At 45.2% G+C, this 21,226-nt stretch overlaps 1 protein-coding gene across 1 annotated transcript in view; it reads left to right on the forward strand.

The window, feature by feature from the left end:
• Positions 1-5,007: 5,007 nt before the first annotated feature.
• LOC147121823 (procollagen galactosyltransferase 2-like) overlaps positions 5,008-21,226 on the forward strand; it is a 305,202-nt gene continuing 288,983 nt past the window's right edge. Inside the window, exon 1 of the mRNA XM_085982330.1 lies at positions 5,008-5,442. Coding sequence (XP_085838456.1) covers positions 5,213-5,442 — 230 coding nt within the window. The 5' untranslated portion in view covers positions 5,008-5,212. The remainder of the gene's footprint in view (positions 5,443-21,226) is intronic.

Raw genomic sequence — 21,226 nt, forward strand, 5'->3', positions numbered from 1 at the left:
ACAGCCTTCCGGACTAAACACTGAGTTCAACAATTTCAGATCATAACCACTGCTTCCATTTTTTTCAGACAACAGTTGTTAGAAATGATTCTGCCATTGTCCTCTAGACCAATCTTTTGTTTCTTTTCTTGTCCCACTACCATCTCCTTTTGCCTTGCACCATCATCCCTTTTGTCATTTAATCACTCCTGCCTTCCAACCTATCACAGACCTTCCCATTTGTTCTTTCCTCTGCCCCTACCTTTCCCACCTTCTGCACTTGCTTAAAACCTGTTACATCTCTAACTTTTTCCAGTTCTGATGAAAGGTCATCAACCTGAAACATTGGCTGGAATTTTCCGGGGTGTCAGCAGGCAGGATCGCTGGCGGGTCAGGTGGGAAAATGTTTTTTATTGGCAACGGGTCGGGACCCCGCTGTCAACTTGCCGCTACGCGCCTTTCCCAGTGTCGGGTCTGTCAATGCTGAGCAGACTCGACAGGCAGCGGCGGGGGACCCAATTAAACTCATTATAATGTACTTACTGGACCCATAACAGGCTTTTTTAACTTACCTTTTCACTTTAACTTCATGGCCATGGGAACCACGCTGTTCAGGGACCATGGCTGTCAACCTGAGATGGGAGTTCAGTGGCCATTGCTCCAGCTGATTACTTGACAGCTTCAAATGTCCCCTTGACATTCAATGGCATTACCATCGCTGAATCCCCCACTATCAACATCCTGGGGGTTACCATTGATCAGAAACTGAACTGGACCAGCCATATAAATACTGTGGCTACAAGAGCAGGCCAGAGGCTGGGAATTCTGTGGCGAGTGTCTCACCTCCTAACTCCCCAAAGCCTTTCCACCATCTACAAGGCACAAGTCAGGAGTGTGATGGAATACTCTCCACTTGTCTGGATGAGTGCAGCTCCAACAACACTCAAGAAGCTCGACACCATTCAGGATAAAGCAGCCCGCTTGATTGGCACTCCATCCACCACCTTCAACATTCACTCCCTGCACCACCGGTGCACTGTGGCTGCAGTGTGTACCATCTACAAAATGCACTGCAGCAACTCGCCAAAGCTCCTTCAACAGCACCTTCCAAACCCGTGACCTCTACCACTTAGAAGGCCAAGGGCAGCAGACGCATGGGAACATCACCGCCTACAAGTTCCCCTCCAAGCCACACACCATCCTGACTTGGACCTGTATCGCCGTTCCTTCATTGTCGCTGGGCCAAAATCATGGAACTCCCTTCCTAACAGCATTGTGGGTGTACCTACACCATATAGTCTGCAGCAATTCAAGAAGGCGGCTCACCACCATCTTCTCAAGGGCAATTAGGGATGGGCACTAAATGTAGGCCTAGCCAGCCAGCGATGCCCACATCCCATCAATGAATTAAAAAAAAAATGTACAGTAAAAGCTCCCACCTGACAGATCATCACTTTCCTCAGCCATAAGCTGTATCTCAGTCAATTCCAGCACAGATTCTGCAGGCTTTCCACTTTCCACTCTTCATCCAGAATCCCCTCTTTGGAAGAGCTCTCTCACCACTGACAGAATGCTTCTGTCATCTCTACTTCACCTGCCATCTATTCCATCAACATGGGTGTTGTTTATACTGTCTCACCTTGGTCCTCCAAATCCGACCACAATCAGCCCCAACACCAGCAGCACCAACAACAACACCAACCTTCTCCATAATCACCTGATGCTGCACAGGACAGAGGGCATCAGCACCCGACCACATTGCTGCCCGGGAGGCCAGGGATGGCCTCATCATGGCCACAGTTACTTCACTTAATGCTGCACACCCTGGCTGCCACATGATGTGCCAGGTCAGTACCACCCCACACCAACACCATAAAGCATCCCTACAATGTCCAAACCATTCCTTTCACACTCATCACCATTGCGGGGGTACCGTTATGTCTCACCATTCACTGCAACTCACTAAGCCACTTCCAAAGGTGCACACAAATCTGCCCAAGAACACAAAGTGCTGAAAATAAAGGTTTCAATGTTTGACAGCACATTAACAGAAACTTTACATTAACATTGGATAAAACACCCAAGTGCCTACCCTTGTGTGTTGTTAGTTGATATGATTGCACTAGGATGAGGGTGAGTGTGAGGGGTGGCTACTGAGATGGGAATGTGATAATGTAGATAGAGAGAGGGATGGGTGGAGGTGCAAGTTAAGTTGGTGTGAGTAAGGATGTGCAGGGGTAGGGTAGGGAAGGCAGAGTGATGGGGATGTGATGAGTGGCACAGCAGGATGAGGTTGAGTGTGGCTTTGTACTAACGTCCCGTGATCCATTGAGATCATTGAATGGTTTGCGGCACTGCAGCCTGGTCCTCCTGATGACATCCTGCTTATGCCCTCCTGTACAATGTGCAACCAGACTGTGTTGGTCTCCTGGGGAGGTGTCTTCCACCCATGGGAAGGGAAGAGGTCCTCCCTGTGTGCTATGACTCCCTCCATAAGCATATAGAGAGAGTCATGGGAGAGCCTGGGTGCAGCCCTGCACCTCTGTGCAGTGCTTGTCAGTGTTTGCAGCACTTCAATGCTGTAGAACACTGACAGCAGAACTGTCAAAATAAAGTTGGCCATGGTCCCTTTAAGGAAACCGGCTGATGACGCACCATTAAATGATGTCACCAGTTCCGCTTCCTCTAATTGGACCGGCAAATGCACTGGGCGGGCTTAACAAGCCCTATCAAGGGAAAATCATATTGGGCAGTGGGATGGAGCCAGCAGCGGGGTCGGGACCCGCCACCAACGTCACCCGCCCCGGACCCACTGAGGTGATCAAAATCCCAGCCATTAACTCTGTTTCTCACTCCACAGATGCTGCCTGACCTGCTGAGTATTTCCAGCATTTTCCTTTTTTATTCCATTAGTGTCAGGTGCCCTCTGTACCTCACCTCATGTGAGGGCCATAGATGACAGCTGAGCCCAGTTCTGTGTTTACCGAATGTCAACACACTTACACTTTCTAGAAGGAGTCAGTGTATAATCGTAGCCGTGCTGACTTGGACATATATCACCATTCTTTCATCGTCGCTGGGTCAAAATCCTGGAACTCTATACCTAACAGCACTGAGGGAGCACCCTCATCACATGGACTGCAGTGCTTCAAAAAGAAGGCTCACTACCAACTAGTCAACTAGGGATGGGCAATAAATGCTGGCCTTGTCAGCAATGTCCACATCCCAGAAATGAATAATTAAAAATAATAACCAAAAATAAGATCCCTATCTGATTGTTTTTCCCCTTCCATAGCCCACAGACACAGAGGAAGACCTTAGCATCCCATTACCACCCTCAGCTAACTCAGCACACCCCAGGGATGTAATGTGGGATCTTCCTGAGCAGTGTGTCTCAGTACCGCACTGTGGAATGCACTTACCCATTGAAGCATTAAACAAGGCACCCCTCCCCCATAATCTCTTTTTAAAATCAGCAGCATGCACACTAGTAATACAAGAGAACTGCAAATTTTGTTTTATTCATGCATTTGATGCCCTGTCATTTCTAGCTCCACAGTGGTGCAAGCAGCCAGTATAACTGTAGCTGTAAGTATAATACCGGCATTGCCAATCTAATTGCAGCATTATATCAGGCACTATTTGTATCAGACTAACATCTATGTTAATGAAATCTGTCTTTTTGAAATAAGAGAGAAGAATGGATGGATAATAGAAGACAGCATTAAATCCAGTAACAGCATAAGAAAGCACACAGGGCGGATATCAAACAGGAGAAGGATGGAAGGAAATGAAAAGGCACATCTTAGAAAGGAGAGAAATAGTGATAGTGGCAAAACTTTATAAACAGAGATACCAAAAGCCAAAGATTAAAAAGAGAGAGTAAACAGGATTCAAATTAGCAGGCAGAAATAGATAAAGTCAACTTAAGACAGAGAAAAATATAATTGCAATATATAAGATATTTTGGTGAGGGGACAGAGAATTTCACTTGCAACTGTGATTGCCATTACAGAATCATTGCTAAGTCAAAATCCAACCCACTCTCTGCTGTTGAACACCGGGCGTAACAGAGGGGAGAGGGGATTCGGGATAGCAAGAGCTCCAGCTCTGAGGAGCTAACCTGTTGTTACATAAAATGTCACACATCGCATCAGTTAAATTAATTTAATTCTTTAATGTTTCAGGGCAGTCTTTTATCACAACACATTGTTCAAACTTCATTAGGCTCTAAACGATTTCTGTCCCATCACTCATTCCATTGATGGAATTTGCTTTGGTGAGTCCCTGGTAAATCCAAATTCATTTTCTTCTTAGGCAGTCCCTCAGAACCGAGGATGACTTGCTTCCACATTAAAAATGAGTTCTCAGGTGACTGATGAGTCCAATGTGGGACCTACAGTCTCTGTCACAGATGGTAGTTGAAGGGGCGGGTGGGTGGGGTGCTTGGGTTGACGTGCGCTCCTTGCGCTGCCTGCGCTTGGCTTCCACTTGCTCCCGGCGAAGAGTCTCGAGGTGTTCGGCGCCTTCCCGGATGCTTCTCCTCCACTTTGTGCGGTCTTGGACCAGGGATTCCCAGGTGTCGGTGGGGATGTTACACTTTTTCAAAGAGGCTTTGAGGGTGTCCTTGAAGTTCATTTTACAGCTTAAAAGGCTTCAAACATTGGCGTCTAAAACTAAATATCACTTGCTCAATTTGCGGGACATTGTTATATATTAATGCCTACATAACAACGGCCACTGCACTCCAAAAGTAATGCATTGTGTGAGGTGGTTTATCAAGGATATATGGTTAAAACAATTAAAACTCAAAAAGACTAGTTTAGCATAATGATTAGGGGGGAAAGTGCAAGAAAGAAGACAAATGAATAAAAAAGATTAGCATCTGCTTATAAGATTCATTCTAACGTTGCAGTTCAAAAACAAATGTCTTAACTCGGAATGTAAGTTTGCCAGGTGCTTACATTTTAATACAAAATAGCATTCGGCTAAAGTACAAACAGAAGCTTCTTGCACAGAGAGTCGGTCTCCCTGTAGCAGGTTTGGCTGCCGGCTGCTTTTATACTGTATGTAAATGACTGCAGATCGCCGAGTGATAAAAGTCAAAAGAGAGAGGGAGAGAGAGAGGAGAGAGAGAGCCGGGGCTACTATTACACAGTAAGCAGCACCAGCACTGTGCCAGTGCTAGTCAGGACAGGTCAGGGAGCCTCGCTTTAAGAGCACCTACTTCAACATGGCTGCGTGCACACATCTCGCCAAATCTCTCATCTGCCTGCTGCTCTCGGTGACAGCGATTGCAGGCGACGGGGCTTATTTTCCCGAGGAGAAACTGGCGGCGGAGTCGGCCTTGCAGAGACCGAAGATTTTGCTCGCCATCATCGCCCGGAACGCAGCGCACACACTGCCCCATTATCTGGGCTGCATCGAGAGGCTGGACTACCCCAAGGACAGAATCGCTCTCTGGTGAGTTTAGCTGCAACTGATTTATTTAAGTTAAAGATTTATTATTATAAATAATAAAAAGTCTTAATTTGATTCATTGACTACAATCGCCAAATTCATTTAGCAGGATTTATATGAAATCCATGAAAGAAGGTTCATTCTGAGCAGGGGGTGATTGGCACCGACTGAAGTGTCGCTGCAGGCTGAGGATTTATTTCCCCACAGCTACTGGTTCGGTGTGAAGTCTAGTAGTATTTGTACCAACCATCCAGCAGCTTTCAAACGTCTTCATAATATAGATTTAGCAGCTAATGATAACGCGTGGATTTTCTGTTAAAATGCAGTGTTATGTTATTCTGCTTTACCAGAATTGTTTTTAATACACAAACACCTGTGTGGAATATTTCAGACTGAGAGGGGAGCAGTTAACATTTACAGCGGGTGGGGGCTATATCGATCGCTTTATTCACATGCTGGGAGTCCTATTAAAATGCGAACTGGTGTGAGCAGTTGGGAGCACTCCTTTTGCCGGCTCTCGGTGTTGTAAGAGTCCGAGTTTCCCTCCTGCTTCACAACAGCGTGCCATTCATTCAAATATCTCTCTCCCCCCCCCCCCAGTCAGTCTCGGAATGGGTTTGATACAAGTCCCCCAGGGGCTGCCTTCGTTTAACAGCGGGTGAGATGGTTCTTAGACACAGGCCGCCCCCCAGCTTCACATCTTGCCCCGGGTTTTACCTGTAGAGTGAATGTGACCCGGGGTGGGGGGTAACAGATACCGGTGTCCTGGATCTAGCGGCGGGGCTTTGCCGGGCTGTTTTAGCGCCGCCTCCTGTTACACGCGGGTTTAGGGGCGGTTTAAATCCTTTAAAACCCCTTCTCCCTCCCTTGTGTACAAATACCCCAAACCAACAGTTTACACTCCCAACCCTGCCGGCTTTCACTGTGGATGGCGAACGTGATGTTGTTACAATAACCCAGACTTCTCTTAGAAAAGGATGTCTGGTGCTAATGTGGAAGGGGAAACCAGCCAATGTTGGTCTGTATTTCAATGAAGTGTGTGTGTGTGTGTGTGTGAGAGAGAGAGAGAAGTTTCCCAGTGCAATGTTAAAACACGCTGAGTAACTAGGCTCAGAGCTACAGTCGTGGCGAGTCAGAGCCCAGTGTCTCAGCTCCAGAGCCGGGAGCAATGCTCAGGGTTTCCGTCTCTCCTTATCTCCCACACTATTGTCTACATCTGCTGCCCAGTATTTCAATGAAGTATGTGCGTGTTGTAGGATTACCAACCCCCCCAGGATTGTCCTGGAACCTCCAGGAATTAAAGACGAATCTCCTGGACACTGCTGGAGCAACCCAGGAGAGAAAAAATATAGCGACATTAAAATATATATATATATTGTGATTTCCTTCGAATATTTTGGTTTATTAGTTATAAAACTATTGGAGGCGGGAAAGAAAGCTCTTTGACCGGTCGGAGGTGATGTGATGAACCCTCCAGAAATAGATCCAAGCAGACTTAGCAACCCAAGTGTGTTGATTTTTTTCCCGTGGTTCCCAGTACAAATAAATAAGATTGAAAATGTGCTCTGGGCAGGATTGAGCGCCTTGGACTCCGGGAGGCAGCGCTGGCTTGAACCTGTCACCTTTGCAGCCACACACACACACGCCAGTGTGAAAGTTAGTCATAAACTCCTAATGATATTTACAGAGTTCATGGGCTGAGAGTTGGAGGGGGAGGAGGGATCGCTGTGTGTGTGTCTCCACTTGCATATGACACCTCAACACGTGATTTTTATTCGGTGTTTCCACGAAAGGTTTTAAAATAAAAAAATAAAGCCGAGGGTCTTGAAGGAGTTAAGGCAGCAACCCATGCTGGTCGTTTGTGCAGTCAGAGGTTGGTAGCGGGGCGGGATCATTCATGTCACTCTCGCCTGCATTTGACACAATATTACGATAGCAAATTCTTGACGAAGGGTTTCGACCTGAAACGTTGACTCTATTTCTCTCTCCACGGATGTTGCCAGGCCTGCTGAGTTTTTCCAGCATTTTCTGTTGTTATTTTGACACAATATTGATCGTTTTGCATTGTCGAGTCTGGGGGGGGGGGGATAATATACTTTTTTTTTTAATTACCCGGTTTGCCGAATTAAAAATGCCCACTTTCTCGATTCATTCAACGATGGCAGTCGAGTTGTGTTGAACAATAACTTTATGACCTCGTTTTAAGTGGGTCGAGTCTTCAGCGTTTGCAATTGCTGAACCGTTTGGTTAACGGCTTAAATTTGCCCCAGTTTGGGAATGCCCAGAATCTCCAGGGCTGAGGAGAAACGTACAGTGTGGGTGTGCAATGTGTCCAAAGTACGAGAGCAAATTGTTTTGACTCCCCGCTCCCATGGTAATAACGCAGGGCTTTGGGTTATTGTAAACATTTCGCAGTGTGTGTAGATTGCAGCAAGTGTTGGTCACATCCTGTTCTACCTTTTTTTTATTCCATCCGAATTGCCGGTGAGCAGGAACAGCGCAGAAACAACGCCAGGCACTGTGGCTGTTGTTGGGCAGCCGCCAGTCACTGGCAGCGGGGGCAGCCCATGAAGCTGCTATTTGTTGTCGACTGAAGCCAGTGCGGTGTGAGGCAGGGCTCGATCCCAACACTCCCCCCTTCACCCTGCTGATTCTTTTCAGTACACATCCCAGTCTGATAGGCAGCCGAGTCTCGCCAACCCAAGACATGTCCATCCCCATATGGGGAACGGCGGAGCGCTGGCTGCCACCCCTTCCATGTATTGAAACGGTGCCGCGGTGCCTGGGTGTCCAGGCGGACTTTGGAGGTTGCTATCTGCCGGCAGACGGCGTGGAGACTCAGTGCATCGGGCAGCACACAGAGCGGAAGCTCATTACAGCAGCATTGAAGCCTCCCCCCCAGGAGCTGCCTTGGTTTAACAGCGGGAGAGATGCTGATGAGACACGGCCCCCCCCCCCCCCCCCGCTTCACATCTTGCCCCCGGTTTTACCTGTAGAGTGAATGTGACCCGGGGTGGGGGGTAACAGATGCCGGTGTCCTGGATCGAGCGGCGGGATTTTGCTGGGCTGTTTTAGCGCCGCCTCCTGTTACACACGCGGGTTTAGAGGTGGTTTAAATCCTTTAAAATCCACTCCCTTGCCTTGTGTACAAATACCCCAAACCAACATTTTACACTCCCAACCCTGCCGGCTTTCACTGTGGATGGTGAACGTGATGTTGTTACAATAACCCAGACTTCTCTTAGAAAAGGATGTCTGGTGCTAATGTGGGTGGGGAAACCAGCCAATGTTGGTCTGTATTTCAATGAAGTGTGTGTGTGTGAGAAGTTTCCCAGTGCAATATTAAAACACGCTGAGTAACTAGGCTCAGAGCTACAGTCGTGGCGAGTCAGAGCCCAGTGTATCAGCTCCAGAGCCGGGAGCAATGCTCAGGGTTTCCTCTCCTTATCTCCCACACTATTGTCTACATCTGCTGCCCAGTATTGCAATGAAGTATGTGCGTGTTGTAGGATTACCAACCCCCACCCCCAGGATTGTCCTGGAGCTTCCAAGAATTAAAGATGAATCTCCTGGACACTGCTGGAACAACCCAGGAGAGAAATTATAGTCTGTGTTTTGTGATTCCCTTGGAATACTTTTGTTTATTAGTTATAAAACTATTGGAGAGACCCATCATAAGAACGTAAGAATTAGGAGCATGAGTAGGCCATAGGGCCCCTCGAGCCTGCTCCGCCATTCAGTAAGATCATGACTGATCTTCGACCTCAACTCCACTTTCCCTCCCAATCCACATATCCCTTGATTCCCCAAGAGTCCAAAAATCTATCTATCTCAGCCTTGAATATACTCAATGACTGAGCGTCCACAGCTGTTTGGGGCAGAGAATTCCAAAGATTTACAACTCTGAGTGAAGAAATTCCTCCTCATCTCAGTCTTAAAAGGCTGACCCATTATCCTGAGACTAAGTCCCCTAGTTCTAGACTCTCCAGCCAGGGGAAACAACCTCTCAGCATCTACCCTGTCAAACCCTCTAAGAATGCTATACATTTCAATGAGATCACCTCTCATTCTTCTAAACTCCAGAGAGTATAGGCCCATTCTACTCAATCTCTGCTCATAGGACAGCCTTCGCATCCCAGGAATCAATCTAGTGAACCTTCATTACACCCCCTCTAAGGCAGGAGACCAAAACTGTACAAAGTACTGCTGGTGTGGTCTCACCAAAGCCCTATATAATTGCAGCAAGACTTCCTTACTATTGTACTGCAACCCCCTTGTAAAAAAGGCCAACATACCATTTGCCTTCCTCATTGCTTGCTGTACCTGCATGTTAACTTTCTGTGATTCGTGTACAAGGACTCCCAAATTCCTCTGAATCTCAACATTTACTAGTCTCTCAACTTTGGAAAAAATATTCTGCTTTTCCATTCTTCCTACCAAAGTGGATAATTTCACACTTCCCCACATTATACTCTGTCTGCCACCTTGTTGCCCAATCACTTAAACGGTTTATATCCCTTTCCAGCCTCTTTGCGTCCTTTTCCAGCTAGCTCTGCATCTTCAGCAAACTTGATATAGACTGTAAATGGCTGAGGCCCAAGCATTGATTCTTGCGGCACTCCACTAGTTACACCCTGCCATCATGAAAATCATCCGTTTATTCCTACTCTCTGTTTTCTGTCCTTTAACTAATCCTCAATCCATGCTAATATATTACCCCCAATCCAATGAGAAATTTTTCTTGAATTCCCTATTGGATTTATTTGTGATGATCTTATATTTATGTCCCCTAGTTTTGGTCTCCCCCACAAGTGGAAACATCCTCTCTACATCTATCCTATCAAGCCCTTTCATAATCTTAAGGACCTCTATCAGGTCACGTCTCAATTTTCTCTAGAAAAGAGCCCCAGGCTGTTCAATCTTTCCTGATAGGTTGGTCGGAGGTCGAACTCCAAACCATCGTCAACACCTTCACCGAAGTTTACAAGAGCATGGGCCTTACACTAAACAAAGGTCCTCTACCAACCTGCCTCCGCCACACAGTACTGCCCCCCTGATTATCAAAATCCACGACAAGGCCTTGGACAACATGGACCACTTTCCATACCTCGGGAGCCTACTGTCAACAAGGGCAGATGTCGACGATGAAGTCCAACACCGCCTTCAGCGTGCCAGTGCAGCCTTCGGTCGCCTGAGGAAGAGAGTGTTTGAAGAGCAGGACCTCAAACCCGGCACTAAGCTCATGGTCTACAGAGCAGCAGTGATACTCACCCTGCTGTATGCCTCAGAGACATGGACCATGTACAGCAGGCACCTCAAAGCACTGGATAGGTACCACCAACGCTGCCTCCGCAAGATCCTGCAAATCCATTGGCAGGATAGGCGCACCAACATCAGTGTTCTTGCTCAGGCCAACATCCCCAGCATCGAAGCTTTGACCACGCTCAACCAGCTTCAGTGGACGGGTCACATTGTCCGCATGCCCGATACGAGACTCCCAAAACAAGTGCTCTACTCGGAGCTCCGGCACGGCAAGAGAGCCCGAGGTGGGCAGAGGAAACGCTTCAAGGACACCCTCAAACCCTCCTTGAAAAAGTGTAACATCCCCATCGACACCTGGGAATCCGTGGCCCAAGTCCGCACAAAGTGGAGGAGAAACATCCGGGAAGGTGCCGAACAGCTCGAGTCTCTTCGCCAGGAACAAGCGGAAGCCAAGCGCAGGCAGCACAAGGAGCGCACGTCAACCCAAGCACCCCACCCACCCGCCCCTTCAACCACCGTCTGCCCCACCTGTGACAGTGGTCTAACCAAGGTTCTATACAAGTTTAACATAACTTCACTGCTTTTAAATTCTAGCCCTCTAGAAATGGATCCAGGTGCTTTGTTTTTTTTTTAGTGGCCTCCATTAACCAGCATCGCTACTTTTAGTGTTTTGTGTATCAGTAGCCCAAAAGTTGGTTGGGCTTTACTATTGCTGTTCAGTGTGAGTTATCTCAGGCATTTAAAAGGATGTTACCTTACTCATTTTGCAAAAGCTTTACAATTTACTGTGTGCCTTAGAACAGTACACAGTGTATATACCGCTTGACCTCAAAGGTACATCTTGTATGATAAAAGCATGACAGAAATAATAGTACGTGCGATAGTGCGTGATGTGTGGGGCAAAAAAACCCAGCCGGGTGGCATAATGAAAAGGGTTAGGCAAAATGCTAAGCTCAGTTCTGGCAACGCATAGAATCACGAGCTGCTACTATAAGAAGAGAAGATAAATTAGAGGACTGTTTCTTTTTAAACATGGAAATCATTCACATTTCTGAAATCCAAGCCTGGTAAAAATCCCAACATCTTTGAAAGTTACTTTACTATACAGAGGTTAACATTAGCATGCAAATAAAATTTGATACATATTTGTTATTTAGCTCATGCTTTAAAAACATTAAGTACATTTGAATGTTATTCAGTGTTCAGAGTAGTACATGTAAAACTCGTACTTACAGTGAGTTACTGAGACCTAACTGTGTAGTTTGTTAATTTAGCACTGTGCACAAGGAAATGCATGACAGAGGGCCCCTTATTCAGTTGTAATTCTGGTCAAATCCTCGCTTGTGCTCAAAATGTCCACATGCTGTCTTAAGTTTGAAAGATATAGAATAGTCACTTGGCTAAGGTGTTTAAGACCTTCTAAGCTGGTGGAATCATTCCACGGTGTAGAGCAATGTAGTTTTCTAGTTTTAGGCGTAATAATAGAAAAATAACTTCACATGAGCAGAAAGCATCATGGGTTAACTAGTATAGAGGGTACAGCACATTTCTAAACCATCGAGAATAAGCAGCCTGAGCAAAATAAGGTGCAGGAATTAACTGTATTCCTGGAGACAATGGACGCTAGATGAGAATTGTATCACATGACTTTAGCAGTGTATAAATTTAAAATAATTAAGCAGAGTTACCATGGATATGGAAGTATAATGGAAAAATTGCTGAACAGAGAAACCTTGAACAGAGGTAGATGCATTGGGGAGAGATGAATGAAAGTTGGGAGAGTCCAGAATAAGGGACATAGGGGGAAAAATTGAGTTGCTTTATGTCTCCCGTTAGCGCCCCCACGGCGTGGCGCCACTAACGCCTCCCGCGAAATTCAGCGGGAGGTTAGCGGTAGCCGGTAGCGCCCCACGGTGCTGCGCCTCTGGCGATGACATAATCGCCATATGCAGCACCCCACTCGCGAACTTCGGCTCGCCCCCTGACCTATCACCAGATAATATGTCCGACAGGGTCAGGGTGGCGCTTTTGCAGCCGCGGTGGTGGTATTTAAAGGGGCAGGTGTCGGGTGGCCTTTTTTTTCTGGCTGCCTACCAGCACCTGCCCCCTTCCCCTCTTATATTCGGGGTGCTGGCCGCGATCGCTCAGCCCGGCACTCTGCTTTCCTGGCACCCCGCTCCCCGGTGGTCCAGCACGGCCCCGGTGTGCATTGCGCTAGGCCCCTCCCCTTTAATCAGGGGAAGGAGGCCTGTAATACTGCAGCGCTATGTGCCGACGCACGTGGTGCTGTTGCACGTAGTGCCGCGATATTCACTGGTAGTGCCCCCTGCTTGGGGTGCTAGCACTGAATTTATGGCGCAGGGGTGCTAACTTTTTCAGGGCACTATAAGTAGCATGCGAAGGTAGCGCCCCAAAGAGAGCGCCACCAAATTTTTCCCCCATAACCTTAAAATTAGAGCTTGGCCGTTCAGGAGTGAAATCAGGAAGCACTTCTTCACACAAAGGGTAGTGGAAATCTGGAACTCTCTCCCTCAAAAAGCTGTTGAGACTGGGGGGCAATTGAAAATGCAAAAACTGAGATGGATAGATTTTTGTTAGGTAAGGGTAGATGAAGTTAAGATACGGATCAACCATGATCATTAAATGGCGGAACAGGATCGAGGGGCTGAATGGCCTACTCCTGTTCATATGTTCCTATAATTCTTCCTATATTGTACTCTAGAGGCCTGGGAGATGCAGCTTAGACTTAGGACACTGCCGATCAACTTCAGGTCGTCCTAAGCTTCCATCCAGCGAGCTGACCCGATGTAAGTTACTGTGGACGCTTACATTATCATGACTGATATATCAATATAAGATAAGGCAGAAGAAACATCTTGCATTTCTGAATAAAGTATTGAAGTTGCTGACACTAGACTCTCAGATCTATTAATTAAGATTATGGCCACTCTAGCTAATATTAGTCCATTTCTACTTTAGTTTATCTATTCACAGTAGTTTATCATGTCTTTGAATCAGTGCTATATTAACATTTTGTCTGTTTTCAAGTCCCCTCCTTCCAGTTTTGCACTTACATTATCCTTCATCTTAGCTGGGATGAGTGGAATGATTTGGAAGATGGCAAGGAACACAATTGGTTCAACAGACACCATCAAAGTTGTTTCATGATTGACTTATTCCCCCATAGGGGGGAAAAAAGGTTGGATTTACACAAAAGTTTATTACCTCTCTCAAACATTTTAATTGCTTCACATACAATAAATTATTGACCAGATAATCTATTTATGGTGCTGTTGGTTGAGGGAGGAATGACAACCAAGGACAGAAGAATATAGAAAGGGATACCGTAGTCAGTTTTTTCATAATTTTTGTCTTTCAAATTTCCTCCCTTCTTATCTCCAAGGCATTGATTTACACTGTGGATAGATCGATGGGCACCACCAGCTCTTTAGCACCTTACCTAAGACACTATTCTATATCTGTCAGCCTCAGGGTTGCCAACTCTGGTTGGATGTATTCCTGGAGGGTTCATCACGTATGAATATGTGAAAAATGCTGGAGAGGGAAGGATCATTTTTTTTCATCCAGCACATCCCGCTATTAAGACATTCTCTACCCATCCGGGTCCATTTAATCTCCTGGGAGAGGCGGAAAACCCAAGGACAATTGAGGGTGAAGGATCTGGAAAATTCCTCTCTGACCACCCGCCCACTTCAAGTAGCCATTTTCCCATCTCCTATATTTTATAACTAATAAATTAAAGTGTTCAAAGAAAATGCAAAAAAACACACCGTTTTTATTTAACACCCCTATGATTTTTTTCCTGGGTTGCTCGCCGCAATGTCCAGGAGATTGATCTTTAATTCCTGGAGATTCCAGGACAATTCAGGAGGGTTGGTAACCCTAATCAGCCTTGAGACAGCCAAGCCCAATTCTATCCTCACCTGATAACTACATACATGCACCTTCCAGCAGGGACCACTGAATAGCGATCAGTAATCGGAATATTGTCGGATTTTGCTTTTCCCTCCTCAGACGAGGGTCACTCTGGCCAGTTGTATGCACCACTGTCCTGGCTGAGATCAGCAAAACTCAGTATGAACCTGGGGCGATACCAGACTATATGGCTCAATATTACACTATGTGATGTGTTTATTGAGTGTCTATAGGAGATTTTTTCTCTCTTACTGACCAATCAGTGCTACGATGAGTAAAAGTCATTACCAATAATTGTCTCTCAGTGTTCCTGCAACATCATTCCTTTGCACTTGGTATCCCAGAGCCGAATAAAGATGGACTTTAAGTTGACCGTGCTGAAAGAAAATTCATCCGATTTGCTCTTTGAGGAGCTTAATCTTCTGTTCTCTAATTGACAGCGCTTGGAGTTTGCAATCTGATACTTGCTGCCAACCCTCCACAGAGAATCCCACTAACGTCCTCTCAGGGCCTGGTTTTTAAATGGAGATGTTGCTTGGTGGATCCCAACTGTGGTGCAGAACATAGAATATTTGACAACATTTATAATATTTTGTTTTATAAAGAGAGGTGGCAAGTAAAACAATATGAAGCTTCATCATTGGTGTTGTCACTAGGCTTATTTAGCATATTAGTACCAATAATAAGCAATACACTAAGGAAAATTGCACTTAAGCCAATGCATTAATTAACATTGCGCAATGCATTTCTTCTGTAATTGCTCCCATCACTACCATCATCACTACCAGATCTGTAACTACCAGCATTTTATCCTGGTAGTTATACAGTTAAAAGCGCTCTCACCAGAATAAAATCTTTAATTACATTGTTGCGTGTTCGTCACAGTTCAAATGAACATAGTATGAATATTTCACACACCCTCCGTTGGATTTTACTGAATAAATCTAATGGTAGGGGAATTTATCCCTCAACCAACTGCTAAAAAAACAGATTATCGGGCTATTATCTCATTACTGTTTGTGGGACCTTGTGTGCAAATTGACTGCTGTGTTTCCTATATTACAAGTGACTACACTTCAAAAGTACTTAATTGGCTGTAAAGTGCTTTGGGACATCCTGAGGTCGTGAAAGGCTCTCTATAAATCCAAGGTGCTATATAAATCCAAATTCTTTCTTCTTCGATGACGCTGCTATTGTACGTTTTTGTAAAGTAGTAAGCAGCTGCACATAAGTTACGAGATTGCTATTCAGGTTCAGGACTAATGTTGTAAGACACTGCTGAAAAGACTGCTGCTTTTTGTTCCCCTGCAGATAGGAGGAGGCTCGAATGGAGCATAAACGCCGGCATGGACTGGTTGGGCCGAATGGCCTGTTTCTGTGCCGTATATCTTATGTAATCCGTATAATAAATAGGAAAATAACTCCTTTAGGATTCATCATACAGATCTGTATCTGTTGATTAATCCATCCTGATTATGTACCGTTTAAGCACAGGTTACATCCAGTGCCAATTGTGTATTGTACAGCCTATGGCTAGAGCATTTTCTTAAGCTATAAATGCCTCTTACTAAATTATTGTATGTCCTGGTGGTCCTGTTTCTAAATTAGTCTGAGTATATAGGAATTAGAAATTGAATGTGAATGTCTGAAATTGTCTGAAAGTCATGAGCCGCGATTTCGCCGACCAAGGCAGGTCCAGGGCAGCTGGGGCCGATGTTGGGGTCCCAGCCTGCTGCCGACTGTAGCCGCACTCTCCAAGTGATTTTACGTTAATAGGGCTTGTTAAGCCCACCCTGCGAGGTTCCCGGCCAATTAAAAGGAAGTGGGTCTGATGATGTCATTTGATGATGCATCATCAGCTGGTTTCCTGAAAGGGGCCATGTCCAAATTTATTTTGACAGTTGTCCTTTCAGTGTTCTACAGCAGTTGAGGTGCTGTAAACACTGACAAGCACTGCACAAAGGTGCATGGCTGCACCCAGGCTCTCCCATGACTCCCTCCATATGCTCCCTCCATGGGAGATCAACGCAGCCTGGTTGCACATTGCACAGGAGGGCACAAGCAGGGATGTCGTCAGGATGACCAGGGTGCAGTGGCGCAAGCCTTTCAATGATCTGAGTAGATCACGGAACGTTACTGCAAAGCCACACTCAACCTCATCCTGCTGTGCCACTCATCACATCCACATCACTCTACCTTCCCTACCCTACTCCTGCACATCCTTACTCCCACCAACTTACCTTGCACCTCCACCCATCTCTCTCTATCTACATTATCACTTCCCCATCTCACTAGCCACCCTTCACACTCACCCTCATCCTACTGCAAGCATACGAACTAACAACACACAAGGATAGGAACATTGGGTGGTTTAGCCAATTTTCATGTGAAGTTTCTGTTAATGTGTTGTCAAACATTGAAATCTATATTTTCAACATTTTAACTTATTGGACAGATCTGTGCTCACCTTTGGAAGTGTCTTAGTGCGTTCCAGTAAATGTTGAGACATAACTCCTCCCCCCCCCCCAATTGTGATGAGTGTGAAAGGAATGGCTTAGACATTGTAAGGTTGCTTTAAGGTGTAGGTGGTTTGCTTTGGTGGTTTGAATCACCCCTCCTACTTAGTTCTATACGATAGGAATTACGGTGAACAGGATTGGAACACAGACAAGCTTTTCAGATTCAACCGTATGGTGTTTAATAAGGTTAACACACACACCCACCTCCAGCACATAAAATGCCTGGTGGCGTAAAACAAACAGTACAACAATACAACTTGGCCCATCGAATAGGCCCCTGCCTCGTATTAAGACGCCTAAAATCACGCTGTGTTCCAATACAGAGTGTAACATGGACTTGTCCCACAAACCCCAGAACATACACTATATAATATACACACAGAATCTCCCCACTAAACCCCTCTGGATTGGTTGGGACACGCAATACCCCCTCACACATTACCAGTGGTCTTAAGGATGCGTGGGTTTAGACAATGCTCACCCCGATTGTCCATTTTCTTGCTCACTGCTTCCCTGTGTAGAACGAGTCTCCTGGTTCCGTATCACTGATGCAGTATCCAAGTCCCAGTTTCGAGGTTCGTTCCTACAGTCGAAGAGCAAAGCAAGGCTCTTGTCGCTCGTGGTGGTTTAGAGTAAGCGAGAGAGGGAGAAAAATGGCCAAAGCTGCCTTCTCTGTATACCTTAAAATTCTGGTCTGTGTATTGCAGTGATGTCTTTTAAATCACCCTTCTTTGTCTGGTTCCCACCTTTGAGTCTGGGCCTCCCCCCCCCAACTCTTGTATTCCAATACACACCCAGTAATCCAAACCACAGGACATGTACAGGGCTGGGGTATGGAAGACAATTCCTTATCTTGTCTCCCCCTCCCTGTGGTTCATATTTGATGTGATTTAGTCTTACTGCTGATGCGTTTTGCCCAAGGTTAAAGTGTTTTTCTTTGAGGCCAGGAAGTCTATTGTTCCAGTGAAACTGGCATCGTGGTCTTATCCAATTGAAGATCCATCAAACCCATTAAAACATGAAGTCTCATTGTCCAAAGTTAAATCACCTATCCACAGTTAAATCACCTATCGAGACGCTCATTGTCCAAAGCAAATGTCTTTTCCATAGTTAAATTGAAACTCACAGGTGTGCCTGTGCTTCTAGGTCCAACTGCACCACGCCCCTACCACTGGGCCAAAGGGACTGCTGGTCAAAGAGCAGTAACAATCATACAAATCCTTGGGGCCTGCTCCGATGCTTACAATGGTGCTGGTGTAGGGTGGTGTCAACCTGGTGCATCATGTGGCAGCCAGGGTTTACAGCATCAAGTGAAGTAAATCTGGCCATGGTGATGCCATCGCTGGCCTCCCGGGCAGCAATGTTGTCGAGTGCTGATGCCCTGTGTCCTGTGCCGCATCAGGTGATTGCGGAGAAGGTTGGTGATGTTGTTGGTGATGTTGGTGTGCATGGTGATATTGGAGTTGGGGCTGATCGTCAAGGGATTCAGATGACCAAGGTGAGATTTTTTTCAAGGGTACCGATGTTGCTGGAGTTTTTCCAGTGTTTTCTGTTGTTATTGCTGGAATAGATGGCAGCTGAAGTTGAGATGACAGAAGCAATCTGTCAATGGTGAGAGAGCTTGCTCCAAGGAGGTAACAGTGGATAGAGTGTTTACTCCAAACACTTCCAAACTGCATTGTAAAGGAATGAGCCACACCTATTCAGAAAAATACACCATCCTATGAACAGAATTCTGACTTTATTAAAACATGACAAACTGGGTTTAAAAATCTAAAAGCCTCAATGACACAAAGCTATAAATACAGGCTTCTGAGATAAGATGGGTTGTTAACACAAAGCTGTAACAGAATACAGGCTTTTGAAATGGGAATTGCTTGTTGACACTGAAACAATGGCCCTATTGAAGCAAAGGGTTGGAGCTTCCAAGAAGTCTGCAGTTTGGAAAGAACACAATAGCTATACCCAGTTTAAAGTGTTATAAACTAACACTTCAAACAGAAACACAGAACATTAAAGAACCATATTCCTTCATATATATGACATCAAATGAAAGACAGGAGACATAAGTCTGTAAAAAAAACAATTGAGGTGGCTAGCAAAACAATCATGTACTTGGTTGAAGTGTTTTTAATTTACATGTTGTAAAAGATACAAACAGAAGACTTTGTAAATATGACATCAATAGATGCACCAAGCAATCACATGGTTTTTGTATTGAACTTGGAACACATAGGAGATGCAAAGTCTGCTTACAATCAGCTAAGGTGATTTAAGAATTGAATAGAAGCCCTTCGTAAAAATGGCATCAAATAGATACATCTGTTATAACCATTTTTTATGATAAGTTTTGAACACCTACACAGCAGACAGAATTCTGCAAGCTAACAGCTGAATTGACAGTGAGAATAGAAAGAAGCCAATAGAAAGATGACTAGAGATAATTAGTTTACATCATCAGAAAACTTCAAAGGTTATACCACTGAAAAAAGGGTATAAAATATAGAACTTTCAAATAGGAAGTCAGAAGTCGCTGAAAGGGGCAAAGCAATTCTCACTCTTCAGAGGCAGGCTCTGTAAGTTTTTAACTCTTTGCATCTCGGGGATCAAAAAGGTACTTTTATTCGATTTTGGTGGATATCCTGGATTAGAAATAAGTAAGAAATGTAAAAATGTAACTAAGTTAAGATTTGAGAATAAGGATCTCTGAGAATAAGAATTGTAAGCTATTTGTTTTTGGAACTGTTAAAGTTGCGATTGAATCACCAGCTGGTAACTACATGTCGATTCTCTAATAAATCTATATATTTTTTAGAATTGTCTCACATAGTACTTCTGTATCAAACTCGCGAACTCAATCTCTGTACACTCTTTGGTGAAGAGTTGCAGAATTCTGGGGGAGTTTTCCGGACCCTCATAATATCTGTAAGGTTACAGTCTAGTTAAACTTATTAAAAGTGCTATCTGGAGGACAGTAACATCTTCAAGTCATTCCTTTCCTTTAGGGAAAGATAGTCTGGACCTTCAGACCCAATTAAGCATCTTATAGGATTCGGCTATCTCTAACTTTAGTTGAAGGTGAACGTCTGGGGAATATGCCTGATCTGGGGTAGCCTGAAAAGGGCTAGGACTAGTAATTATCCCTTCAGCATAAAGCTCAGTAGTGTCTTCCAAGTCCTGAAGGCTCAAGCTTCTGACTTTGGATAGTGAACAGCTGCAAAGTGGTAGCTTTCATACCACTTTTGCAGCTGTCACCTATTCACAGCAATGGGGAGACATAGTGAACCCTACCTACTTACCTGATGTTATCTCCGAATGACGTGAACTCCAGTAAAAATGTGGTAAAATAGAAAAAGGCTGGCAAAATAGTAGGTAACAAGCTCTTAACAAGCAGTTAAGTATCTTAAATGCCTTCCCTGCCGCTTGGTGTCGGGTCTGTTCTGAAATCGCAGACTCGACACCTGGGAAACTTACATGGAGGCGAGTTCGAGCGGGCTCCCAACCCGCTGTCAATCATTTTGATTTTACCCCCGAACCCGCCCTCTGAGCGTTGGCAAAATCATGGCAATGGGTTCAAGCCCCACTACAGAGACTTGAGCACATAATCTAAGATGACAATCCAGTGCAGTACTGAGCGAGGTGGCGCCTTTTAGATGGGACATCTACCCTCTCAGAAGGACATAAAAGATCCAATGGCACTATTCAAAGAAGAGTAAGGGAATTCTCCTGGTGTCCTGGCCAATATTTATCCTGCAAACAACATCACTAAAACACTTTATCTGGTCATTATCACATTGTGGTTTGTGGGAGCTTGCTGTGGGAAAATTGGCTGCTGCATTTCCTACATTACAACAGTGACTACACTTCAAAAGTACTTCATTGGCTGTGAAGCGATTTGGGAGTCCTGAGGTTGTGAAAGGCGCTATATAAATACAAGTCTTTCTTAATGTCAGAAAACAATTCACTATTGTGTGGAAGCAGTTTTAGAAGATTGTTTATAACTGCTCTGCTGGCACTAAAGTGGGAATGGGGAGGAGCGGGAAGCAAATAACCCTTAATTTGAGGTCAGC

This window comes from Somniosus microcephalus, chromosome 3 (assembly GCF_052327205.1).
Source record: "Somniosus microcephalus isolate GS21.2 chromosome 3, FLI_Smic_1.0, whole genome shotgun sequence".
Classification (NCBI taxonomy): domain Eukaryota; kingdom Metazoa; phylum Chordata; class Chondrichthyes; order Squaliformes; family Somniosidae; genus Somniosus; species Somniosus microcephalus.